Source organism: Hippoglossus stenolepis, chromosome 21, assembly GCF_022539355.2.
Source record: "Hippoglossus stenolepis isolate QCI-W04-F060 chromosome 21, HSTE1.2, whole genome shotgun sequence".
Taxonomy (NCBI): Eukaryota; Metazoa; Chordata; class Actinopteri; order Pleuronectiformes; family Pleuronectidae; genus Hippoglossus; species Hippoglossus stenolepis.
Window position 1 is genome coordinate 12,591,666 of NC_061503.1, and position 27,406 is coordinate 12,619,071.

Below are 27,406 nucleotides of genomic sequence, written 5' to 3' on the forward strand. Positions count from 1 at the left end.
AAATGGGAATATTCTGACACTTTAAACACATGTAGTAAATATCTGCAACTATTGTTTTATGATCCATGTAGGCTGCAACTATCCCCTTAGTTTGCACATTACTAGTTTTTGATTATTAAATAACTGTGAGTCCCTTAAATGTCAAAATAAGTTTTTAAAGTTTTTGATTGACCACATTTATGTGTTTAAATGCCTTGTTTTGTGTGACACAGTCCAAAACCCAGTTATATTCAGTTTATGATGATATATGATTAACAAGAGTATAAGTCATCATATCTGAGGTCATCATATCTGAGAGGCTAAAACAAGAGGATGATTGACATTTTTCATTATATTTGCTTGAAAAATAACAATGAATCAGTTATCTAAATAGTTTTTATATCAACTAACTAATCAATTAACAGACTTCCAGCCCTATAAGCAATTTACTAACAATATAAAAGTTTAGTCAGTTAACAGAATAGTTTCTGATTTAATTTTCCTGTTGATTCACTAATCATTGCAGCTCCAATATATTTTTAATAATTAGAATTATTATAATGAGGCTGACATTGTTGTCTTACCTTTGAGTCCTGGTCCACTACTCCCAGTTTGACCACTGCCATGGTCGTGACTCTGGCAAATTCCTGGTGAGTCAGTGTATTTTCAAAGGATTTTTACCACAATGAGCCCTGTGGCCTCAGAGGAATAGTTTAGCATTGTCACAACAAGCTGCCACTTCACAGTATTTGCTGGATATCTGGCAATGAATCAAATGCTTTAAAAAGTGTGAAACTAGAAAAGTCCACCTTTTTTATGTGTCCTTTGCATTGCACACAGTAGTGCAGGTAAAATGTGCCAGCAAGGTTCCAAGTATGTTGTTTCATGACAACAATCCTCACAGCTCAGACTGGATATCACAGCAGAACTATTTATTTTTCAAACCTTCCTTTAAACACTATGCAACTTTTTAAACTTGGAATAGGGAGAGTGGTCCTGCGTAAATTGTAATAATCAGGTCCGGCTAGTTCAAGAGCAATGCCAAACTGTCGATCAGTTAAAAAGACTCAGAGGCCATTAAAAAAACAGTGTTTATCTCCAATATTCAGCGAGGAAACCTTTAAAAATTAAGAATTCGAAAACAGAGTTCAGTGTATTTGTAACAGTGGCAGCTCTTCTGTTTCATTTAGCCGGGGATCATGAGGAATATCCACTGTTCAGTTGTGTTTGGGTTCAGTGAGTGGGAATATGCAGGCAGAGCTACAGTCAAGAGATTTACTCTTTTCCTCTATTAGCTGTAGAGGGCGCTGTTGCCCAGTAAAAGTTACACAGTGTTGCTTTAACAAATTTCAAATTTTAAATGTGGTCCAAACACGAACCAGAAATAACTGAATAAGATGATTGAAATCAGGAAACGTGTGATCAAAGAATGCGTGAGAGTCGATGCTCTTTCAAAGCAAGACAGTGTTTGATACTTTTTGATTGGTCCAAAAAAAGGTTAAGATTTGATATTGATCCCTCGTACTGGTTAAGTTGAATGAGGAACAGGTCTACTAATATATAACTTTACTAGACTCACATGCCAAAAAAGTAAAGCAAAATACATACTCCATGTGCAAAATGTACATAAATACACATTTAAAAAAAATATTTACAATAAATATACATTAATTTACAGTTACTCACATGGTAGTTTACAATAAAACAGTGCTGGAATATTCAATAACGTTGCCATCTCATGTTTACATTGACCAAATTAATTAAGGTTAAGTTAAGGAGTATAACCTTTGACCTTGTATTGTTGAGTTTGTGTTTCAGCACATGTTCTCCTTACAAACCAGAGCCCACATCACAAATTAAAGTCACGCCTTTTTACAAGCTGTAGATCGGCTACAATCTCACTGTGTACAGTGACAAATGTCAAAGAGCTTTACCCCCGTTTGGTTAAGTGTTTTCTATTGTTTCTCAGACATTTTTGCTGTTGTGCTGCTCAGCAACACAGGCTATGCCTGGAGGTGGAGGACGCAGCCGTCACTGGCAGCCGCACTCGTCCACGATCATGTCCTCGTGGTGTCGAAGGAGCATCTCTCCGTTCTCGTAGTACAGCATGCTCAGCGGGCTCATTTTGGTCGGGGCGCAGCAGGGCGATGCCACTCTGTCGGGGTGGTAATGTTTCAGTAAACTCTGGAAAGGGAAGAGACAAAAACAAGGATTTTGTTAGATGCGTAACGCTCAGGTTCTGGAAACAAAGACACTGAGACAATCAAATACTTAATTGATTTACGAGTTTTATGTCAGTGAATGTTTTGTGACTGTTAACATTACATTTTTTGTATTGTTTTGTCTATTGAAATAAGGGGGAAATACACAGCTTTTCATAAACAGTCGAATAATAATTAGTCAAAGAAAATCATAAAATCCTCACACACATAGTTTTACACGTCCATCTCTATCGAAAGTTTTTTCTCATGTCCCATTTTCAAGCATTACGCTGCATTCCTGTCATTGTACACGTCACCTCCTGACCTTTTGAATAGTGAAACCAGTTCACCATAGTCTTTTCAAATACTCTACTATCTTTATTATAAATAATAAAAGTCATCTCTGCATGAACACTGTAAAACTCACCTGCATGTAAGCATGATTTGTTGGATTGAGGTCTTCTCCCAGAGGACCAGGGCAGGAACCCTCACAGCGGTAGGCGTTGTACCTCTTCGGAAATATGATCCAGGATCCCCAACCTATTTGATTAAAGTCCACATGCAGGTCGACCCTGCGACATAGATTTTTTTCACTCCCTCTCTTGGACACCTGTGGGCCTCTCGCTGTTGGTTCTCTCTGGCCCCGTTTGCTCCTGCGCCTCTTTGGCCAGCGAGCCTTTTTGATTTCAGCGGGGGACAAGAACTTGGATTGCTCAGCAGTGTGAAGTAAACTTGCTTTGGCCTTTGAGTTTTCGCCCGAGCCAGTGCGCGAAAAGATGACCAGCAAGGCTCGGTCACTAACTTCCGGATCTCTCCTCGGGCTCGCCACAAAGACGGGCTGGTCGGGAAGGGACAGGCCTCTCTTTGACTTCACCGCCTTCTTCCTTCTTGACACCCTTTTGTGTTGAATCCTCACCGTCGACCTCTGCCTGAGCCAGTCCAAGAGGAGACTTGTCATGTTGAACACTTTCCAGCTCTGTGATGAAGTGACCAGTGATGACTCTCCGAGCAGCCCCACCAGCTGCTGTTCATGGCAGCCCTGCTGCGTATGGCATGCCTGGCCGTTCTGGTGATAGACCTCTACAGAGATGTTGTAATCGCTCGTCGTCCGAGGAAGCCGGATTCTCAGCTCTGCCGCTTGGATCCGTTTGTCGGCCAGCAGGTTGTGGAGGTCGAAGGTCGCAACACAGCGCCTGTGTCTGTACGTCAAACCTAATAAAGAGAAGAGGGAGATTAGTATCATTCAGGGCATTATCTTCAGTCAAGATAAATATCCAAATCATGACTCGTATTTTACACTGATTGGAAAATGTGCCACTGAGCTTTACAGTGAAAGCCACCTGTGCTCTCTGTGAAAATGAAATAAGACAGTTGTTGGACCAACTTGAAAAAAGACTGAAATTGGTATTAAACAAGTTTGTTTAACCTAAATTTAACAAATTATTCACAGTTGATAACTTTAATTTGAATCTTTTTTTTTTCAGAAGTCATTTTTAAACATTTTTCTGTGTTTATTTAAGTTCTCATCTCTTTCAACGATGTAAGACCTATTCTTGGAAACAGTAGTTAGTAATAAAACAGGATATATCTGCTGGTTGATCATCAAACTAAAATATGTGCTATATTGGGTGAAATTGAACCCTGGAAATTTAAGTTAATATCTATATAATAATAACAGTTTAATATGTTTACAATAATGATGGTTGCTATTATGCTTCGTGGTATTTATAAGTCAAATTGCTTCTTTTGTTTTGCAAAGTGAGATATTTAAATTAAATTCTATAATCAATGCACAATATAATTGCTTTTGATAATTTTTAATCTACTTCCAAGATCAATGATTGATTGATGGGGATTATCAAAGGTGCACGATGTAAGTAAATCCACTGAGAAATAATCCAGCCATTGTTCCAGTAGGGGGGCAACATGTGCTGCGCCCACATCTGTATAATGGGGGGGTCTTGGTCATTGTGATTCAGTGAACAGGTGTGGTTCCAATTCATCTAAAGGATTAAAGCATCTTAAACATTTAACTTGCGCCTCGTTCATGCACATTGGCCAATTTATCTTGATCAAAAGTGCCAACCACCCCTCGTTTATTAATCCACTCAAACCAAACACCGGGTCGAAACCAATCATTTAACACATCCCTGCCTGCATGTATGTCCTGTCCCCCGGCTTCTGCATATCCTCCGTCGGTCAGACACACAGGTAATAAGTCCCACACCTCCAGTTGTTGGCTGCTTGTGCCACCGTTAAATCCCCCCCGAGCTCTAATCTAATCAAGACAAGTGTGAAGAAAGAACTGAGGGAAGTTGTTGATTTGACCCAGCGAGGGATTTGTATAGGGGGATGTCTGGCAGAGCTGCCTAATCAACATCACCTATTTAAGAAAAAAGAGGTTTGCTTTGAGAATTAGACAGAAAAGCGGCCTTTTCACACGCTGATCCCTGCGTGCTTATCCACCCCCCGAGTGGGATGTGGATTCAAACCCTCTGAGGTCGTCTGGCGCGCAGCTTTGACAGGACAACGCTTGAGCCATAAAGGAATAAAAAAAACAAAAAAACATTTAAAAGCCTCTCGAGTGAGCAAAGCAAGAACAACCTCCATGCACAGGCTAAATGAAGAAAACTCTCCGTTATTTTGTCTCCATCCTCATCTATCACCCATGCGTAAAATCCTTGGAGAAGCGGTCTTACTTTTGGCCATCACGCTCTTCACGGTGTCCGCCTGCCTCGCTGCGTCCTGCTCCGCGGTGTCCAAGGGCCGGGAGAAGTTCGCCTTGAAGTTCCTGTAGAGGTGCACCATGTAGGTGGGCAGGTGATGCCCGGTGGATCGGTCCGGCACGGGGAGACGACGCTGCGGCCTCACGTAGACCCCGTCCCTGGATCTGTGGAACCCCTGGGCCAGCAGCACCAGCAGAGATGCGTGCAGCGCGACGCCCAGAGCTCCCAATGAGCGCATGTTTTAGTCCGGTTAATGACAAATTCCTCTGGCTGGTGGATTAGGGGTGTCTTATATACCCTCAGCCACCCCCCTCCATGTTTAACAAGTAGCTGAGAACATTAAAGGAAATTGACATGCGTCCTCAAGACTTGTTACCTGACAGCTCATCATCCATTCACTTGGTAATGAGGCGCCCGGGTGCGTGTTTACAAGACGAGCAACTTTTTGTTTGCTGCCACGATCTTTGGTTCGCCTCTGCAGCCGGACTCCCCATCCGCGGACCAATTGTTCCAGCTATTTGGCTTACACTAATTGTTCGCCTTTCCCAATGTAGTCCACTAAACACTGGAATGGACTGTAGAGAGCTGGGCTTATTAAAGACTAATGAAACAAGACATTAACATAAAACACATGTCAGGTTCACAAATGACACTTGTCCAGCTGCAATTCTCTTCAACATGTGTTTTATTGTCTGCACCATATTCTCTCTTGTTCACACAGGCCTACATTATAAAGACATATAAGAAATGTGTTGGATAACTTCAGAACAATGTGCAGTTAAGGCTTCACACAAGGTTGGCCTAAAATAAAAGATGAATTTAAAAGTGTAGTGTCGCCCAAACACTCCAGGCTACTGCTAGAATTAATATATTGCATTTGATGAATTGTCTCAATAATAAAAGATTTTGATTTACGATTTTATGATTGTTTCATGGGTTTATACTTTCCCTGATGTAAAATAGTAAAATACATGTTACAAGTTAAAGTTAACATGACATTCTATTGACCTTATGAATTGTGTACTACAAAAAATAATAAAAGTGAATGAAAGTATTTATTCCACAAATGTAAGATAATGTAAATAAAAACTTAATATTGACATCAGATTTCCTATCAGGCCCAGCAGGAGAGGAAGTAAACAGGAAACTACTTTATCTCTTTATCAAATGTAACTTCCTGGATTTTCTTATAATATTCATAAAATACGTTTTCATTCTTTTAAAGCTTTAACGGTCTGTACTGCATATTTGGGACCTTGCCATAGTCATATTCTTTATTTATAGTGTTTTGAATTTGCATGAAATTATGCTTATAACATTCCTAAAATATTTTCTACATAAACTTGAATCAGTGGGGCCATTGAAGTTTGAGTGTATATATTGAAGATTACTGTGTTTTTAACCTGTTTTCTGCAGGTGTAGAACAGCATTTACTTCATTTTTTTAAACTTTAAAACGATTTTGATCTTCATATATTTTTTTTATCTCGCAGGGAGCAACCCGAGGATGACCCGCAGCGTGCGCATGCGCCCTGCGTCCTCATCCACACAGGGAAAACGCTTTTCCTCGTAAATCTCCGGAGAAAAGACAGAAAAAGAGGAAAGAAATCAATGGATGTTTTTTCTCCACCGGCACAAAGAGAAAGCGGAGCAGCGCGGATCCATCGCCCACGGCGGCCAACCTGAGCCCAGGAAGCCGCCTCTCTCCGGCTCCGGACGCCTTTTCATCCACCGTGTGCTGAAATGGTGAGTAGCTGCAAAGTTTGCGGTCGTCGCTGCACGATTCACGGCCGATTAAAAGTTCTCACCCACGACGCGTCGGATGCAAAGAGGCCACCAGGTTCTGTGTAGTTGTATCAACATCGCGTTGTGCAAAGAAGCTGCAGATCGGTGTGTTAAAAATGTGAGGTTATTTTAAGTGTTTTTGTGGCTGATTGAGCTTACATGTGCTTGGCACCCCCCCACACACACTCTCCATGCCTGCATTGCATTGTGCTCTGACTGCATCCACTCATTGATTTGCTCTCAGACTGTGATGAAAAATCAAACCCTGTGACCTCAGGTTGGTGCTCATCCGCAGGTAAACACACATAAACAAGCACATAACAGGGATATTTCCATTCATACTTCATTTCCCTGTAAAAATACGATTTGTTTGCATGTGATTTGTTGTGAATCCATGCAACCAACACTTCCACACATGGAAAACATTAATAACAAATCTATAATTTAGTGATCCAATCATATTTTACGTACTTGTATGTATCAAAATAGTCAACTATTATTCTCATTACTAAAGGAAACTGACAAAAGTGGTGGAAAGGGATGGACACCTACTAAGGGGATCTGTGTACTAAGTTAATTTAGTTAGAAATATAGTTTCATGAACATGCAGGATCAACTTTACAGTTAAAAACAATTTAATCAACAATCAACAATTCTTATTGGCACTTATTCCAGGTTTAAGTGATAAATCTTAAAGCTCTTGTTCTGCAGCAGTAGTTGTTTTTTTAAAGGTTAAAGGTTACCCTCCCAGTTTGGCTTGAATCCACTTGTTGTTATGTTGAAGCTAACTATAAACTATAATATGTCACTCGCTCATAGGTAGAAAACGTATATATCCTTTTGTCATCATTCAGATGTGCTTCTAAATTGAATGTTATCAGTGCAAATTGACTTTTTCCTAGTTTGCCGTATAGTCTTCGATCAGTATTCATGACCATGTACCATGACATGTTCGGTCTTGCCATGTCAAGTATAAAAAGTCTTATGGTGCAGTCAGACAAAGCACGTGATGCCCTTTGATGTATTGTAGTCCGGCCTTTTGTTTGATATATCCCGTCCAGCTGGGATCGTTCTCCTCTCCTTATATCACTTTACCTTCACCTCCATCCGGGGGGGTTTGAGACAGAAACCGGCTCGTGACAACTGAGGGCGCAGATCAAACCGGGAACATCACAATTAATCAACACTGAGAGCATGAAACTCCTCGGTGAATGGACGCCCCGGATCATACGTGATTGAGCTGCTTATTCTCGGTTTAAGAGGGAGAGGTCGGAAACTTCACACCTCCCAGGCTCCACTTGAAATGTTGAGAAATCTTGGCATAGCTCTTGATTTATTATACACCATTTATACTCAGCAGGCACGTTGGTTGGTAATTGATACACTAGAAAGGGTTTAGAGTTGCTTTGGGCAAGTTTACCCCCTAAAACCCAGAAAATGAGAAATGCTTGATTTTAAACTTGTTTTGATTCAGAATCACAGCCTGTACAGTGACGTTGTGCCAAGTTGCCGCACAAACACCTGTTTGCAGTTGAAGAAGTTGTCCTTCATAATATAATGAACATCTGTGTTCCTCTAAATGGAAATCTCATGTGCACGCCTGAGTGCGTTGGATCATTTTTACCACAAGGTGTCATATTTGACTGTGGGACTCAAGAGAATATGTCCCTGAGATGTTCCCTTTGGGTATTCTAGATTCATTGTAATTTCAGCTTCCCTGGAGGTTTAGTGTTTGTGAATACATCTTAAAGCCACTTATATCTTTGAGAAAGGGGGAAATACAGCCATGAAAAGATCCTATTGAATCTATAAAGTTATTTTTTATAAGTAGCAGCTCGATTTCCTCCCAGGTGAAATATTTTCCTTCATCATCCCTTCTTTTTTAATTACTGGTCCAAGGCATTCAGCAAATTGCCTTTTCGGAGTGAGACAGACCACAGGCCTGAGTTGGGATTTGGAAAAGACAGGTGATATTAGCCGTATGTTACTTCTTCCACTGTGGAAATCTAGCAAAGGGGATGTTTCTTTGAATCTGTCACACATCATGTTCTTTTCATCCTCCTACTCGGACCTGTGCTCTGTCTCAAATGGAATGAAATTTCACCCGTCAGAATGATTAGATGTCCCATTTACATGATTATTTCTTCTCTAGATCCTGTATAATCAGCCCTGAGAAAATCTAAATCATGTTCATGATTTCTCACGCCCTTGATTGCTTGATTCACTTTCTGAGGTTTTGTGGTACATGGGAGGGTTCTGCTTCACGCTCGTGGCGTTGCAAGAACAAGAAGAGGCTTTGGCTTGCGTTGCTGCAGGAAGGAAGGAACAGGTGTGGCAGCAGTAGATTTTTACTTCCATATCTCAAAGACCACTAACCACTTTTCTAAATACGCCTAATTTGGGGCATTATCTTGTGAAAGACTGTTGATTGCACATGGCTTTGGAAGAAAATGTTCTCACAGGCAGCCGCGGTGAGGGTAGGTGGCTGCCATGGTAGATGATGTCAGGTTTGCAAAATTTGTGATTTGTGCGAGCTTGGGTCTGCAGAAGTATAATATTACTGGACGCTCTCCTCACTTTGTTCTCACCCCGAACAGCCCACAGGATGAAATAGGACACTGGGTGCATGATAAGTTGCTCTGACCTCACAGCACACAGCCCCTCTGCAGCTGAACCTCAGGCTTAAACCTGAGTATTTGCCCAGCTGTAAGCCTGTTTGCCTCCAACATGGCATGTGTTAACCGCTAATGAATGGAGTAATTAGAGCATCGTAGTGAATTAGGCTTACGTGATGTCATCTGTGTGCAGTTGTTAGCGATCGTCAGCCCCTTGGCAGGTCTACTTTACATCAGGGTTAGCGGCTGAGGGCTAACTCTAATAAGTTCAGTAAAGTGCAGGTTTAATTTGTGTTGTCAGGGACACTTGTTTCAAAGGTCTGCCATGTGTGGGAGGCGTTGTGTTGCCAGGAGGATCTGATAGCGATTGGACAGTGAAGTGGAGGATCAGCAAGCCGCCGTGGGTCCGCCTCCACATCCTCTTTACTCATACACATGCACACTTACACATGCACACACAAACACGCAAACCTTAGCAGACACGAGCAGCCCTGCATTCAAAAAAGTTAAACAAAAAAACCGAAAAAAAACCGAGGGAGCATGCTGTGACACATCTAAACCTCAGACAGAGAGCGGTGTCACCCCCCACTCCCCTCCCACCCTTGCCTTCTCCCGCTGAGTGCCTGTCTGGGATCTGTCTTCACTGAAGGACGCGTTCATTGACTCGCGTTATTAGGACGCGTTATGATGCGAGACCGCCGCCTGCCGTAGTGCGATCAGCGCCCAGAGAGCGACAGATTACCTCACAGACCAGATGCCAGCGAGGATGTCCGACTGAGACCAGTGCCGCTGCCTTTCTGAAGAGCTGTCATTTTGGTTTATTTTTAACCCCCCTATTCTCTCTTCTTTTCTTTTTTTCTTCCTCATTGCGTTCCCTCAGAGACTCAAGCACCTCTCGGATGGTGGACTGGACAGCTGAATGTCAGGTACAATTTTGATACTTCTATATTCTCTGTTTTATGACATGCCTCCCGCTGCAGGCTTGTGGTCGTTAGAAAGGTCATCAGCATGTCTCGGAAGGATCCAAAGGGAAATGGCACACGTTGCTGATGATTTTAATCTGAGACTTCAGACTGAAATGCAGCCTTTTTAAACTAGTTTATCTATTATGGGATATAAAGACACTTTTCATTTTGCTGAGAGTTCCTCATTTGGCTTAAATATTCTGTTACACCAGCCATGTTTGATAGTCTCATAACTACATTCTTCTTGGCATGTGATGAAGTTTATCAGCTCTCATTCCTTTGTACCAAACGACCAGCGCCTGCTTGACAGGATCCCCGCGTCCCACGCCAACTCAGAAAAGGAAGCTGCTCGCTCAGGGTTTGTTTTCACATACACCAGCTTACAAATTTCAATCCGAGTATGCAGGCGAAAGGAAAACAGGTTAACAAATCAGTGTAAAATCTGCCGCAGCCGAGGTTTCTCTCTCCAAGGAATGAGAGCGTAGGGAAGTAAAAAAAAAAAAAAGAAATGCTGTCAGTCGTCTCCAGGGTGCTTCTGACAAAATAGTGTGGTCAGATGCTGGGGTTCAGAAAAATGAAAGCCACGTTACTGCAGCCTGGAAATCATAGGGGGATAAAATTGCCATCTTGAAACGAAATAAATTACAGGCAGCGTTTTAAAAATAGATTTGCGCACCATTTTTAGCAGCTCACTGTCAAACTGTGATGAAAGCAAGAATGTAGGAGGCTAAAAGTTATTCTTGTGATTTGTGTCATATTCACACTGTGGCATAGTTTGTGTTTGTCCCAGTAGATTTGAAAAAAATGTGGCGCTCTGTGAGTTGTTATTCATGTTGTGCACTTTAATCTGGACTATCTGTGTTCCAGGGCAGAACCTTTTCTGGGTAGTTTGATCAGATTTGGAAATTGCATCCTTGAACAATGCACCGCATGGCTTCCTTTTTCACCACAGTCTCTTGACTGAACGAGCTGTTGGGTGATTTGTTTTGGACAAAAACAAACATCGGAGCCGTACGTTTACACAAACTCACAATAAGGTTTTTTGGAACAGTTGAAGGAAAGCAAAGACAGATTTTACACAGAGGAAGCGCTGAGCTAATTTCCGCACAATGCCGATATTTAGCTCAGGAACTAGCAGTGTCCTGTGGAATCACGCCTGCATGCAACCCTGAACCTCATTGGTGAAATATGTGTACAGCTGCGGGGAGGAAGTTTCAGAGCGTATTACTAAGCATTTCCTGTCAAGGTGTGCGCACACTTCCTCTGCCTGGGGGGGTGTGACCGGGTGGCATTGAAGGGTTTTGCTGGTCTAGTATCCTGTGATGAGTGAGAAACTGTGGGTCATTGTGTCAAGACCGAAATAATCCGGATGCTTATTTGGAATAAATAGTGTTTGAGAAATCCTGAGAAGTCTTTGCAGCATTCTTGCTTGTTGTTGTCAGATTTCTAAAGCTATACACACAGTCATTTTATGTGGTTTTTCGCAACATTGCCAGATTGACATGTGGCCTCTGTGGAGCTCAAAGTGCCCCTGGATCCAGTTTTGCCAGGAAAGCAAGTTGCATTCATTTTGAGCTTTCTGGCTTGTTCGTGTTAAAAGATCCTCTCAGCGCTACAACATGATACCCACCTCTTGAACCCCTGCATCTCTTGTGAATGAAGAGCGCTCTGCATCCTTCCTCGGGGCCACCAACAGATGCATCCTGCAGCTGCATGCTTCTTCCTGTCTGCACTCGGGCCCTTTTGTCTGAAGACGTTCCTACTGCAAAGTTGGGACACCCGCTGAATTTAAATGGGGCGGCACTGAATGGAGCAAAGCTGGTAGGATGGCAGGAGATTCCAGTTTCCATGGTTTTTTTTTGTCGAACTGTTCCATCCGTGGATTTAAATATTAGTGGCCACTGGTTAACTTTGACCAGCTGTTCACGGTGTCATAGACAAGATTTCAACACTGCTGTTTCATGTTGTCGCAAGTATGTCTTGTCGTTTTATTGGCCCCTCGTGCAGAGCGACACTACTCTGGGTTACGTGAGGGATAAACAGCCTCTCTAATGAGTTGTCATGATTGGCTCTCCAGGAGGATGTTTATGACTGAGGGCTATTTCTACTCAGGCCTCCGCCCCGGCTGCCCGCGCGCTAGACCAGGCCTGCCCATGCTGAACGCCGCGTGGCTGACCAGCTGAGCGTGCATGTAGCAGGTACTTCTTGGTGTATGGTCTCACAGCTGATGTGACAGGCTATAGGGTAGACACAGTAGGGTTTCTGATGTATCCCTTTCAGTGAGAAAGCGGGACTATTTATGACCTCAGTAAAACTGAAGTTTCTGTCAGGTAGTGTCAGTTAGGCTCATTTAACCCTCAATCCTTTCATAGAAGAACTACTTTACATTGGATAAGACATATAACTTCTGGCGTGTGGACGAGTGGGAGAATCTGTCATCAGTAGTCTCAGCTGTCAATCATGCAGTTTCACCTTGTGATAAGAACTACCTAAAATGACAAAAAACACCTTTGACAAAAATGTATTTAATATTTACTTTTTTAGTTTGGTCCTTGTCCACATGCTTTGGCCTCACTTTTGGGCAGCAGCCGTTTCGCCCATTATTTGAAACGGTCTATCTTTTGAACTGGTACATTAATCGTTTCAACTAAATCAAAATGAATTTTAAGAGCACCCTCTGCTGGACCGCGAGGCAAACTTCTTTAAATGCTTTGATGCGCTTCTAGATTTCAATCAGGTCGTTACAGTTCCAATACTTAAGTTTGTCCCACATTCAAACAGCAGTTCAAATTTCACATAAAAAAAACAGTGACATCCTGACCGTACAGTATTAGAGTCGACTGTGTGGTCTTTGTGCACAGCCTGTCCTCGTGAAAGAGAGCTGAACTTTTGCCATCTGGCTGCCAGATGTACCACTGCTTCCCCTGGTCCCCTCAGTGGAGACTCGAGTCTGCCGCATGAATCGACTCCCCAACATCAGACAGGAGATAAGACGGGGGACGTGGAGGACGTGGCCTGAGAGCTCTCGGAAGAAGTTTTTGCCCAACTGTGCCAAGCGGCCGAGCGCTTTGAGCTCCCACGAGGGGTGTTTCCCACTGAGCGGGGGTGGGCACGGGGATTCAGAAAGGGAAGATTTCTCTTTGGATTGGATGCCAAGTTCTCACACTCTTTCTGGACCATGGCGGACAACAAGCAGCACAGAAAAGGGTCTGCGAGCTCAGATCGCTCCTCATCGCACACGTAAGATGTCCGAGTTTGGTGGATTGTTGCTGGCGTGTAGGTTTTTGTTGTTTTCCTTGTGGTAGTCACTAAAATGATGGCAACGGAGATGCTTTTGGTATGTGGTGAGGACTCAAATAGATCTGGGCGGCTGGGGCACAGTATTCTTGAAAACTTAGTTTCCTTTTATGGAAGCTAAGTTTTATTACTGGGTAGAGACTGAACGTCTTTTTACTCTCGGGGCTTCTTTCTCTCCATTTATGTGATCATGTTTCAAGCTGTAAAAGCATGTTTTTTTAGAAAGCCTTTAAAATCTGCGTCAGAAGAGAGATTAACAAGAAACTGAATATCTTGTCGTCTGACCCTTGATAAGAGAATCAATACAAGGTTGACCTGCCCACTCAGCGCCAGGCGCAACAAAGACGAGAGTAGTGGTGACTCATCCGTCTCCTCTCCCTCTCTCCACCGAGCCTATCCGCTCAATCACAGTCCGTTCTGTTCAAAGCTGCAGATCACACAGAGGTGCTGCGAGCTCAGACGTGTCGCTCTGCTGTGTCACATGAAGTAGATATTGATGTGGGATTGATTCTGTGCTCTTGGACAACGCTTTGCAGCTTCTGTGTGACAGTATGTGCAGCTGTGATTTTGTCTAGGGTGACATACTGTGCTTTATTTGGGAAGGGTGTATTTTGAAGTGATTGTGCCCTCAGACGCTGTAGGTTCCTGATCAGCCGCATGTTGTGAGTGATGTCGAGGAGCAGTGTTGTTCCTGAGCTTGTCGGAAGACTGGTTTGTTTATCTGCAGAGCTCCCTGCGAGGCTCCTTGTTTATTCAAAGTGGAGGAGGGTTGCTCGAGACATGCGGCTGGCTCGCGTGGGGGTCTGAGTGCTCCGTATCAAGTTGTAGGATTTGAATATAAATACTGTCACACAATCTGACTCAAAAATATTCTTTTTGATATTTGTTTCCAGTACATTATAAAAATGTATCACATGGTTCTTTATTAGAGGTACAGAAAGCATTCATTTCCTTTGTTTTGAAAAATAAGAAATAATAACAGAGTACAGCTGAGGCTGATGGGAATGTCTTTGTTTTTGCAAGTAGTTGACCTTAAACCAAAGTGCCACGTTTAGACATGAAATCTGGAAAATGTCTCCAAGATTTGTTTCGGAGAACGTAGCAGGAGATTGTCAGACATGTTCACAGCAACGGGGAAACCTCTGGAGCATCTAGGGGTGGTGTCTGGGTAGAGCGTTCAGGATGCAGGGCATGACGTGTAAATTCTGCTGCAGAATCCACATGTTTTTGTTTACATGTGACATTTGCGTTGTCACATGCAGCCCGTCTGGATCATTTCTGGAGATTATGCTGAGATCAGTGCATGTCTGAAAACAGCTTTTCACATGATACAAATGTTTACCTTACGATGGATTGACATAAAAGCTGAGAGGATTGAAACGTATCCTCTGGGGACCATGAATGTTTCCGGGAAGTCGACCCTGTAATTTTTCAATAACAACCAAGGAATAGTCAGAGTCGATCATTATGTTTCACCGTTTAGATTCAGTTAAGTCTATTCAAAATGTAATTTCATGCAATTCATCCAATCGCCGCTGAGATACTTCAGTTGCATCCAAAAGTCTGACAATGCTAACACACAAAAATATAAATATCAGTGACTACTACAGATATTTTTTTAATCCAGTCAGGAAGTGGGGTTCACTTTGTTGTGTTGTCCCTCCTCAAATATTCTGTATGTTTTGCCGCCTTGTGCCGGCCTTTATGCATGTGTGTGAGTGTGTTTGCTTCCTGTTTCTGAGTCCGCCGCGATGTCATTCGCAGCTGCTTGTGGAGCATGGGTACAACTGCCAGTGCCGCACCGCAGCCAGTGTCCGCAGCGTCGCCACTGGAGAGTGTCCACGGCAACGGGATGGCCGACAGCAGGCAGTCTCTTAACATGAGCCCCTTTCAGACAGTCAACATCCACAACAACAAGGCCAAGTCCATTATCACCAACAAAGTCGCACCTGTCGTCATCACGTAAGTCCCTCCCCGAATCCGCGTTCTCACAATTGGGTGTTAATCTTCTTTGATCACTGCGGTGACATCCCCCCCAGCCTCCGCTCCGAGTGTTTGCCCCTGTTATCATCTCATTTGTCAATCCAGGCCGGGCAAATAGTGGCTGATAATTGAATTGACCTCTTTTCACCTCCCAGACCTGCTGTGCTGTTCTCTTTTACAGATATAATTGCAGACAGGAATTCCAGATTCACGATGAAATCCTCAAGACCAACTACAAACTCGGGCGGATATCAGACACCATGCCCGAGCACTACCTGGTGCAGGTAGGAACAACCCTCCAAGAAAAGCACTGTCATGAAAAGAAGTGGAAGCATCTCACCTGTCTTTATATCGGCCCCTTTTCACATTCCCGTGTCACAATTGCAGGAACGGTGCAGGAACATTGTCATGCGTTGTTTTATGATGTGGCGCAGCCGCTGAAACGGGACTCGTTGTCACCCTCCTATCGGGGCTTTGAAGTGCTCTGCCACCTCGTCTGCTGTGGCTGGTCCGGCAGGCAGTGTTAACACACAGCTTCTGTTTACATGTATGGACGGGGCCGTTGTTTCACCTCCAGTCAGGCTGCATTCACACCACACCTTTTTAGTTTGAAAACACATCGCTGTTGCTATGTTTACGCCTGCAGTCTACGCTTAAAAGCACCTGAAACAGAGAAGATTGGAAGCGCTGCGGTTTAGTTTGAAAACACCAGAGCTGTGTTTTAATCTGGATGGGCAAAACTGGAATGTCACTACTTACCCGCTGTGAGTCCAAAACATGTTAAACAATCCCTTTACGTAACAGTTCCACCTAGTCGTTGATCCAAGAAGCGAAACCACTCGTCTTACTTGTCACTATTCTGTTTCTCCTTCATATTTTCTGTAACCAAGCAACCAATTGCAGAGTAGACAATCTTTTTCCTGATCATGTGAATTGTGTTTTCAAGTGTGGGAGCATGGACAAGGTTATTAATGATCAAGAGCTAAAACGCTTGCATGGATGTAGCCTAAGTTTATGTCCACATAAAGGCAGATGAATTTGAAGACACATCTCTTCCCTTCTGTTTTGAAAGTGAATCTGCTTATCGAGACGGAACTTAAGAAGTGTTGTTTTTTTTACCAACATGGGGCCAGTTGTTGGATTTATACCCTTGTTATTAATGCTAACCCCTTAATAAGCACAATCAAGCCGTTACTACTACAATAGAAATTGTCTAAATCTGCTCTAGTGACACAGAATTCAACAGGTCCTGGGCAGATGGAGGTGACAGAGCAGAGATTAAATCTGTTGAGTCAACAGAGTAACCAGACTGTATCAGCGTTGTTGTTTGTCGACAGAAAGAGGACAAAGAAGAGATTTAGACTTTTTGTATTTGAGTGCGGGGAAATAAAAGAAAACAATAATTAAAGAAATGATTTAAATTCAGCTAAAAAACCTAAATCAACATGTGAAAATAAATCCATTTCACACCCACCTTAGTGTCGAGATATTTGCTCTGGAGAGTTTACAAATGCTAATGAATGCTCGAGGGGATTTTGGAGGATTCGTTGCGACAGGGTCATGCTCTGAAAATGAATTTAGGGTCTTTGCCTTCCAGGGGGAGTACTTCATGGTCCAGGACGTGTACAGCAAGGCAGATGTCCTGAACACCACGGGCAGCTATGGGGCGCCCAACTTCCGCCAAGTCAAGGGATCCTACCCTCTGTACGGGATGGGTCAGCCGAGCCTGAACGGCTTCAAACAGGTCCTCCAGAGGCTCCAGGTGCAAGGACACGAGGTCACTATGATTTTCTTTTTATGCACATAAGTAACCCAGAATGTCAGACAGCTACACTAAAGCTGACATGAATGGTTGTTAGGTTAACTGGTAGATTGTGTGTGTTTCCCGTGTCTGAGTCGCTCTGCCTCGGCTCTCTCTAGCCGTGTTGTCAGTAAATATTTGAGGAGTCAAGTGCTCAGCGGAGGCTGCGGCTGGATTGTAGAACTGAGCAAACAGAAAGTTGTGGTCATGTGTGCCAGTGGAAAAATAATCTCTCGTCTTTGCTTACAGCAGCGAGAAACTGACCGTAATTGAAATGAAATTGACAAAATTATACGTCAGGCCTCTTGAAAACCTCTTACTCATGTGCTGCATGTCATATGACAAAAGATTGTTTCCAGTCGCTCTTGGAAGCGTTGTGGTCGGACGAAGGCAGCAAGCGTTAGCTCTTAAACCTATCATTTGATGCCTATCTTGCTGTGCTTTTGCAAACAGGAGGTTATATTCTTCTGTGTACGAGAGGAGCCGGTGGTTTTCCTGCACAAGGATGACGACTTTGTGCCGTACACCCCCAGGAGGAAGGAAAACCTACATGAGAACCTACACGGCCTGAAAAAGGAGGTGCTGGTGGAGAGCCTGGAGCTCACCGTCAGGAAGGAGGTGACGAAGGCGCACTCACTCGCCATCTGCACGTGTTTTTGTTTGGTACCACACAAATGAATGTAGCCGTATTTAAACACTTCCCACTTCCTCCGCAGCTCCACGACTTCGCCAAGCTCAACGAAAACATCTTCTACGTCTACAATGACATAGAGTTCTTCAAAGACGAGCCCCAGAAGATCTCCATCACGTGTGAGGAGGACATCCATGTGACAGAGGAGGTCTACAAGAGGCCCATGTTCACCATGCCGGCCTACAGGTTGTTTGCATTGCTCCTTTATTACCTCCTCACCTCTCACGTCAGCTCAGACAGAATCATGCCTGAATGCAGCAGAATATGCAGGGCAGGTTATAAATAGTGTCGGTTGCCCTGTTTTTTTTTTGTGCAGTGAGGGGTGTGTAAAAACTAAAGCTGGCAGCATCCTGTTTGCAATCAGATCAGCAGTGGACTTTATTGAGACGTCTCAGGCTGCTCGCAATGTTTCCAGAGCAGGAGGAGTAATTATTCCCTGAGGAGACTGAAGCCTCATCACTGACACTTTTGAAGTTTTACAGCAGAATCGCGAAAGCAGCAGGATGTTTTATTATAGTATGAAAAGTGTAGGTGGTGGGTATTTTAAAGGAGCATATATCACGTCATGTCATGATTCGTCTCTTTCCCATCATCCCTTGTGTGTCGCTGGAAGAGGTTACTATCGGCGACTTAGAGAAATTAGTAAACAAAGCATGAGGGGGCTCAGCTGTCCGGACTTATTTTCAGTCAAATGTTTACGTGCAGTGTGTCTTGACCTACATTTAGGACGATATTGACACAACACAGACGCAGGCTCAACCCTCGGTGACAATCTGTTGTCTTGCAGGTACTACAGATTACCGTTACCGATGGAGGGAGCGCCACTGGAAGAAGACTTCGACGCATTTGTTAACATTCTCAGGGTAAGCTTGTGTAAAAATGTCAATCACCGTGCAGGTCCGCCGATTAAATTAACCTTTTTTGGTCATGCTGTTCTTGATGTGTCGTTAAAAGTTATTAATGGCTGGAATATGGCCGGGGGTGCATCTGGACTTTCTCACCGAGGCAGAGAGAAGCTAACCCTAACCCTTCTTTTAATGCATTTAGCCTTGATTCCGCCCTGCCTGTGCTAACAATCTGATAAGTGTGATAGCTATTTGAAATAAAAATGGCAGAGAACCTGCAGCTTGTGCTCAACTTCACGTCCGCTCTTTGGTCATCCCCTCAGTCTGGTTTCCGTCCTTCATTCACACAGGATGTTCTTTTCCCTGTGTTTTGCCCTTTTTTGGAGTGACTTGCAGCAGCCGGTCCAGTTCCCTGTGGTTGGAAAGAAGCTCTCGTTTCCCTTTTTTTAGAACAGTGTTTGGATCAGAGCTTTTGCTAAGGCCTGTGAGACCCTTTCTCTCACTCTTACAATATTTCTCACATATGACATTTTCCTCCTTATTGAAAGATCCCTCACTTCCCAATTCTCTTATACTTGCTTTAAAGATCTCATTTCTCATCTCATATTTCCAAAATTATAAACCCTATGACTCACTAAAACTGATCTCTGTCATGCAAGTAAAGCCCCTTGTCCAATAAGTTAAATATCCCACTAACAGCCGCTAACATCTGGCTTTTGTCTGCAATTGGATACAATGGGCATTCACGCCCGGGTCAGATTACTCTGCAGTAGTAGTAGGTTTTAATAGACTCTGATCGGCAGTGATGGAAACAAAACACCCGGGTGAACGTGCTAGTTTGGCAAGACAGCGAGGTGAGAGAGCGCCTCAGTTTATAGAGCGTTAGTGACGAGTAACATGATGCACCGGGGGTAAAAAACTGAAAGTCAAACTCCTCTACTGGCAATGGAGAAGGAGTCAATCACCTTTTTTGCAGGTTCGCCAGCGTTAAATAAAACTGTGTATACCTGCCAAGTTTGGTGTAAATGTTTTCTCATTTACTTACTGCTGAGCACGACTGACGCTCTCTCCTCCACATGCGCTCCTGTTTTCCAGGAGAGTCCCAGCTTGTCCCTGGGCCACGATGCGTCCCGGCCGCTGCCGTCGCTGCTCTTCAGCTGCCAGGTGGGCGTCGGCCGCACCAACCTTGCCATGATCCTGGGCACCCTGGTCATGAATCGCCTGAGGGGGGATTCACAACCGCCGTCTCAGTAAGAACTCTGCATCTAACACATCTGGAAAACAGGGAGAATGACCTCATCACAAATTTAATAATAGTGGTGGAGCTTTGAAACTGGTTTCTTTGTGCATTCATGTTCTTTTCTCCTGGATGTCGGGTAAGATTGGAGTTGACCATGTTTGGTTTGTTTTGCAGGGTTGAGAAGGCGGCAGCTTCAGAGCCTAAACCTCTTTTCCAGGTCATCCAGTCTCTGATCAACAAGCTGCCGAATGGAAAGCAGGTCATGGAAGAGGTAAAGCAGATTACTTGTTTAAGACAAATATGTTATTATTATTATTTGCAAGATTATTCAAGTATTTTACTACATACCTTTTTATTAAATAAATCAAGTTCTTACAAGTTTCAAATTAGATTTACATTTCATTCAGACTTCACAAATTATAATGTCTTGTTTTCATCTGACAGGTTGACCAGGCTATCGCCCTGTGTTCAGAAATGCACAACATAAAAGAAGCAATACATGAGAACAAGAGTAAGCTGGAAGGGATCGGAGAAGATTATCAAATACAGGTTAGTGTGATGATGATGAAGATGCCGCTGCTGGCTTGTGATTTTCAAAGTCGTCTTCTGCTCAGTTAATGCTCTGCTAAATAAAGTAAGAGTGAGACTAAGATATTAAGACGAAGTATAATGATGTGTAAAAAGTCCCTTTCAAAGTGGGCTCTCAATCTGAGGCAGCACTTAAGTACCACAGTTGATTTTTTGACTGAGCATTCTCAATGGGATCTTAAATGCAGATTTAGTTGAGCTGCTTCACTGGAGAAATAAAGAAAAACCCTGGGTTGTTACTGTGGGCAGACAGTGAAACTTTTATTTGTTTCTTAGGGAAGCAGCACCAAAGATTACTTTCTCAACCGCACCATGCAGAGCTTGGAGCGCTACTTCTACTTGATTGTGTTTAACGCGTACCTTCACGAACAGGTGACGTGTGGATTTCTTTACTGATGCAAATTAATATTCGCCGGAGATTGGAAGACATGAAATAAACGTTTTATTTGTGCTGTTGCATTTTGCAGTATCCTCTTGCCTTTGTGTCCAACTTCAGCCAGTGGATGTGCTGCCATGCGTGGCTGTACAGACTGCTGGCCTGCATGGACCTGTCGGAGCTGTCGGCACCGGCTGAGCTGGTCACCAGGGGAGCCCGCGTCCTGGTGAGGAAGAATGATTCTGTAAATTACATCTGTGTCTGTAATTTGAAACCAAAACCATGTCATGCAGGATACGGAATTAATTTATGTAAACAAATGCTCTTACCGATAAAGCTTGCTACACAATGTGCCTGTGTTCTCTAAGATCAGTCATCATCTTCTCACACATTCACGTAATCCTCTAAACCTTCAGTGTCTCATATACGTTATGTGTGTGATATGCGTGTGCACAGGTTGCTGATGAGTACTTGGCTCCTGACGTGCTCAGCACAGTGAAGGAGATGAAGGCGGTCAACTTCAGACGAGTGCCCAAGATGCCTGTTTATGGAGTCGCTCAGCCGACATCAGAGGTGCAGCAGATTCCCTAAGACTTTCATCGCATTAATACCAAATACAAAATGTTCCCTTAATCATATGAAACCCAAACATAAACTTGAAAGATTAAAGGGGAGACTTCCATATAGAGAGGTTGCATTTCTTATTAGTACTAAGAAAGAGAACAAATGTGAAATAAAATAAGTAAAAGAAAGAATTTGCACATATCAAACATCACAGAAAATTGAATCTCTAATTTTGTAATCACCACCAGAATGCTTCCATCCCTGCTTGCATTAATATTTGTGACAGTACAAAAACACTTGCACGCCAACTTCTGGGCTGCCTGTGCAGGACTTCCACCTCCCCGTCGTCTTATCGTAAACTTGCTGTGCTCAGGCCACCGGAGCAGTTTTGGCCCATCTGTCGGATGAGAAGAGGAAGCACAGCCACGTGCTGTGGGTGAACCTGCAGGAGGAGCTGGTGTTGGAAGGAAACGGTCAGACTTTCACACCCAGGGAGCCCTCGTGCCTGGACCAGCACATTCCTATCCCATCATCTGACCCACAGCTAATAGAGGTAGAGTGGAAATAATTCTCTTTAGATGTTTTCAGGTCGCTTACAATCAGATTAATGATAGAGAGTGCTTGGGAAAGTCACTCGTTTTTTCACACTAGATTTGCCCTAGCTTCAAACAGCTGACGTGAGAGTGCTCTTGTCCCCTCCTGGCCCGTAGAAACTGGAGACGTCTCTGAAGGAGGCGGTCCTGCGAGCTCAGAAGTGGCTGGAGGTGACGCTGGAGCAGGACAAACAGATGAAGATGTTTAAAAGCTGCATGACGGTCCAGGAGATCTTCAACCAGCACAAGAGCTCCCACCAGGGCCTCGTCTACAAACGCATCCCTCTGCCGGAGTGCAGCGCGCCCAGGGAGGAGGTAATGACCTGAGCTGGAGCATTAACACGCTTATACTCACAAACATACAAGCACGATGTGCCGAAGTAGCGTCTCAGTTCCCTGGTACCTGAGTGTAAGAGAGACATTAAATAAACCTTGTGCTCCCTCTTGTGGTTAAGACTGTTACTGTCATTCTCATAAACAAATCTAATATTTAAAAACACTTTTTCTCAACCACCCCAGTTGTATTTTGTATGCTTTGTTATTATCATTCATTAATATTGCAGATTTATATTGGAATCTTTCACTGAATCAGTGGTAAAAAATATAAAATTAGAGTGGATGCAGTAAAATCAATCTAATGTTATATTTTGACTTTATGCAGCATGCATTAAGAAGAATATGATTAAACTCGACATTGACATGTTATATCATCGGTTGATTTCCTTATGATACACATACATGTAGGTCAAATTAAGACGTGTTGTTGTGCAGTCTGTGTGTTTTGTTTTTGTGTGTGATTTCCAATGCGTGTGTTCTTGTTCTCAGGATTTCGATCAGCTGCTGGATGCCATGAAGAGTTCCTTGGCCGAAGACTCCCGCTCAGCCTTCGTTTTTAACTGCTCCAACGGCAAAGGCAGGACCACAACCGCCATGGTCATCTCTGTTCTGACCCTCTGGCATTTTAATGTAAGATGCTTCCTTCTGCATGTTCATTAAAGCTCCCGTCATTGTATTTTGACACAGTTTCACCTGAAATCTCAATGAGGCTTTTATCATCCAAAATAACATTCAAACTTGTGTCTTTCTCTTGCAGGGTTTCCCAGAGTTTGCAGAAGACGAGATTGTTTCTGTTCCGGATGCCAAGTACACGAAAGGAGAATTCGAGGTATGTATCCTTGAAGCAATCGAACCTTGACCCTCTCCAGCTTGTAAAGATATAATATCAATTTACCCTGACTTTTTCACACTCCATTTTAAATGGAACAAGCACAAGTCTTTCGTTAAACCCAAATTCAGAAGAAATGCAATTTACTACCACTGGTGCTGCTCACTGCAAAGTTAAACCAAGTGTTAAGAGCTCCAATCAAAAGTCAGTTAATCAAACACTCTGCATATGAATCTGCAATTATTAAAATTTTGGAATCATTGTAGTTTGTATTAGTAATTTTTAAGCATAAAATACACTTGATGCTGAACATCTTTTGGTTTTGAATAGATGGTCAGAAAAACAAGACATTTGAAGACTGTTGGATATTAGACTTAAAATTATACATTAATTGATTATCAAAACTATGATTAGTTACTTCTGTCTGTCTGCCTGTAGTTTTCACCTGTTGACTCCTCTTCTGTTGAGTATTTATTGCCTGTACGAGAAGTCACTTGACAACCGAAACAGCTCCCATTTTATATTCCAACCCTTATATAAGAACGTCACCAAGTGCCACTTATTTCTGCATGTGTTCCACTGTAAAGTGTTTTCTGTCTGCAATGTGTGTGCGACAATGCACACAATACGACTGTGTGCTAAAGGATTATGTGTAGTCCTGGTTAGCTTCCTAACCTCTAACTCTGCACCTGTGATCGAAAGCGTGGACAAAACCAAACCAAAGCTTTTCTCCTCTGCTCTGAAATGCAGCTGTGAATTTACGCCGCTGGGTGTTTTTCATTTTCTTGATTCAGAATAGTGACATTGAATCAGTGGTTGGAACCTGCTGGCTGTGTCCTCCGCACTGTAAACACGGACAGACAGAAAGAGGCACACAATGCCACATGCCACTCACAGCGGCGCAGCCACCACAGTTTCTGGGATACAAAGAGCGGTCGCCACGGAAACCTTGTGCAGTTCTCTCGAGGAAATGTTATGTTGCTGTTCCCGTTGCCTTATCTGCGAGAAAAAGGTGCCACAGCCTCCCTCTGTGCCACTGTGTTGTTACATAATCCTCCCTCCCAGTGTGACACAGACGTAGGGAGCATCTTCTGTTAAAGTGCACCTATATAAAGCTCCTACAGTAAATGTATAGATAGAGCATATCTTTTTGTATGTTTTTGTAAAAAATCTGTAAAGGGCCTAGTTCATCTCGGTAAATTTGGTGTAAACAAACCATTTAAAGAAAGAAAGCATGAAATACTTATAATGTAGCGTACATTTAATTGCTTTGTAAAGTTCGTCCCAGTATTAAAACGCATGTCAAAAAGTACCTGAAGAGATCTGACAGGCAGCGATCTTCTTGTCAGTACAGAACCATAATCAAAATGCTTCACAGAGATGGACGCCTGACGTTGGCCTGATCGTTTTAATCAGCTCTCGTCGGAATACGGCTTAATTCTGATGGTACAGCAGCGGGCGTGGTGTGATTGGTAGATGCCGCTGTAGCTTTATCTGCAGAGCACATTCCAAACACAAAGAGAATTCAAATTTCTTTACATAATCCGATAAAACAACAATTCTAGGCAGGAAAGTTGGATATCTTTACACGCTAACTCAACTGCAAGTCATATTGTATAGAAAGATTGGCTCAAGGTCTTGTCTTCAAGATCAGAAATAAACTGCAACTGCATCAGCAAATATCTGTACTTTTTAGTCCACTACATTTCCCCCATGCTTTGCGTTACATGTACACATTGTTTTTTAAATTTAGATTTGATCAATAACGAGCGGTGAATTGGTTCATTGATCCAATCAGAGCAGGCAGTTGATTTTAGACCCTGATATTAATATGATATCAGATAATCTGCAGCATTCCTTATTGATATGAATGTGTCTGCATTATTCTTGTGTTAAACAGAATATATAGTAGGCACAATTAATGGTGTAGTAGACTAATGCATTAGGGGAGTAGGCTACATTATTCAACTTTGCAAGTACTTTTTTCTTTTAATACTTTGAGTATACTTGAATAGATTTATGTCCATTTTTTTGGTACTTTTACCGAAGTGAAATGTTCTAGTTCTTCCTCCATATCTGCTGTATTGTGAGAAGTGGGCAAACCTCCATCTGCTGAAGGGGGGATTGTGTGATGTGATAGAAAGAGCAGAACAGCTGCTAAATTAACATTGTGTTGAGACTTCTTTTTGTCAATCATTTTCAAAGAAATGAAGAAGGAACAGACGAGAAGAGAGAAAAAGAGGCTTCAGCACTTTTATGTCCTCTCTTAACCCAATGCCAGTCATTTGCAAAAGTTTGTACATGTGAGGAAAGTATAATGTGGCTGCACCTGCCTCTCCATCTGCTCAATTATAATAGGATTCATCCATCTAAGAGGCGGATTTCTTCGTGCTTGTTGAAATTCCGCAGTCTTGTCACAACTTTGCAAACATTGCTTGAAACTTTTTGCCTTTTCCCTGCCGTCCAGGTCGTGATGCAGCTGGTTCGCCTGCTCCCCGACGGTCACAGGATGAAGAGGGAGGTGGACACGGCTCTGGACTCTATCAGCGAGACCATGACCCCAATGCACTACCATCTGCGAGAGATCATCATCTGCACATACAGACAGGTATGTCTCTGCGTGTGCTCTTCATCACCCAGTCTCTAGCATAGAGGGAAACAAAATGGAAAACCAAAAAGGAAGGATGTACGGTAGTTGCAGGCAGAGTTTGAGGGGCTGCTGAAGAATTAAATTTACTTATAAATGAGAAACTCACAGTCCAGAAGAATATTCTGAATTTGTTTTGAATAAATATTGCAAATTAAGGAGAAACGAAGCGAGAAATTCTGACGTCCTCTCTGAATTATGTATTGTCTCGCGGTTGAATCAAACATCAAATCATAAAGGCCACAAACAAACGCTGCTTTCTTATGAATCCTTCGACTTCACGCTGGGACCAAAACAGTGCATTATCATGGACTCAGGTGCAGTTCCTCACGGACCCCATAGATGGCGTCATAAACTTTTGTCAATGTCTTCTCCCAGCCACAGCGGACCCTGAATGAGCGGGGGCCCTTTGCTGTGTAGGCAGGAGCTGCAGAGTGTGGAAAAACGCTTGTGGTGCAACATACGTTATCTCTAGAACTCAATGAAATTCCTTTGGGTTTAAATGGAAAAGAGCGAAAGGGGAAAAAAGGGGGGGGGGGCAGAAAAAAAACTGTGAGTACTGGTGGGATTTCATGGCTCTGTTAAAGTTTTATTATTTTGTGCTTGTTCGTGGTCCAAGTATTAAGTAACATTTCATATCAGTGGCAGCTGTTTTGTTTGTTACATTGATCGAGCGTTTCAGTGATGAGCTGAGTTTCCCTTCATTAAATGAGACGAGGTATTTTTGAAAAAAGGGATGAAAAGCAGCTACACCTTCATCTTTTGAAAGCTGTTCCTGGTAGTCAGACCTAAAGAGAACAAAAGAAGTTGGTGGTGGCGTTTCCGTCTCTGGACAAGGTCTCTCCTGATGCCGTGGCCTCTGCTGGACCACGGCTCTGTTTTAGCCATTTGTAATGCAGACTGTAATCATTGTGCCTCTGTGCACCGTCAGCCGTTCTCAGCGTGCTGGAGGCACCCGGTCCTGTCTCCACCGTATCAATGGGCCTCATTGTCCCAGGAACTCTGTCTTTCCCCTATACGCTCCCTCCGTCTGTCACTTTCTGGTGCCAGGCGCGGGGAAAAGACTCGCCACCAGATCCCCGTTCATGTCGCTTTTAATGTAATTTGATTTCCAGTTTTCTACATATACCTTTATTTTACACACATTCATGTTTAAATATTGTGAGGGGAAGTGAGGTGAAGCAGACCTCAACCCGTCCCGGAGTTGAAGAAGATGGTTTTAGTTCCAAGTTTGTTCCTTTCAGCTCCGCCAAGGAGGTTACGTCTTCATCTGCGTTTGTTTGTTGGTTTGTCTGTTATTTAGCAGCATTACACAAAGACTACTGGAGGGATTTCCACACAGCTTG

General features: G+C 43.2%; 2 protein-coding genes across 4 annotated transcripts in view; one reads left to right on the forward strand and one right to left on the reverse strand.

Moving 5' to 3' along the window:
• Positions 1-1,696: 1,696 nt before the first annotated feature.
• Positions 1,697-5,144, reverse strand: ndr2 (nodal-related 2). Its single transcript, XM_035146301.2, has 3 exons — positions 4,880-5,144; positions 2,608-3,392; positions 1,697-2,163 (listed from the first exon to the last, which is right to left on the reverse strand). The coding sequence occupies exons 1-3, from the start codon at positions 5,142-5,144 to the stop codon at positions 2,011-2,013; spliced, it is 1,203 nt and encodes a 400-aa protein (XP_035002192.1). The 3' UTR covers positions 1,697-2,010.
• A 1,292-nt stretch (positions 5,145-6,436) lies between these two features.
• The window catches only part of pald1a (phosphatase domain containing paladin 1a), a 46,371-nt gene continuing 25,401 nt past the window's right edge, over positions 6,437-27,406 (forward strand). The window contains exons 1-19 of one of the 3 annotated variants that reach the window (XM_035146299.2): positions 6,512-6,651; positions 10,186-10,231; positions 15,332-15,529; positions 15,732-15,834; positions 17,148-17,327; positions 17,805-17,969; positions 18,068-18,228; positions 18,830-18,905; positions 19,983-20,137; positions 20,302-20,398; positions 20,572-20,676; positions 20,992-21,087; positions 21,183-21,317; positions 21,548-21,664; positions 22,029-22,208; positions 22,366-22,563; positions 23,074-23,214; positions 23,342-23,413; positions 25,881-26,021. In XM_035146299.2, the coding sequence (XP_035002190.2) occupies positions 15,345-15,529; positions 15,732-15,834; positions 17,148-17,327; positions 17,805-17,969; positions 18,068-18,228; positions 18,830-18,905; positions 19,983-20,137; positions 20,302-20,398; positions 20,572-20,676; positions 20,992-21,087; positions 21,183-21,317; positions 21,548-21,664; positions 22,029-22,208; positions 22,366-22,563; positions 23,074-23,214; positions 23,342-23,413; positions 25,881-26,021 (2,307 nt within the window). In that variant the 5' untranslated portion in view covers positions 6,512-6,651; positions 10,186-10,231; positions 15,332-15,344. Of the gene's footprint in view, positions 6,652-10,185; positions 10,232-13,247; positions 13,511-15,331; positions 15,530-15,731; positions 15,835-17,147; positions 17,328-17,804; positions 17,970-18,067; positions 18,229-18,829; positions 18,906-19,982; positions 20,138-20,301; positions 20,399-20,571; positions 20,677-20,991; positions 21,088-21,182; positions 21,318-21,547; positions 21,665-22,028; positions 22,209-22,365; positions 22,564-23,073; positions 23,215-23,341; positions 23,414-25,880; positions 26,022-27,406 lie in introns of those variants that run through there. The other 2 variants (XM_035146297.2, XM_035146298.2) reach the window with 2 other exon arrangements.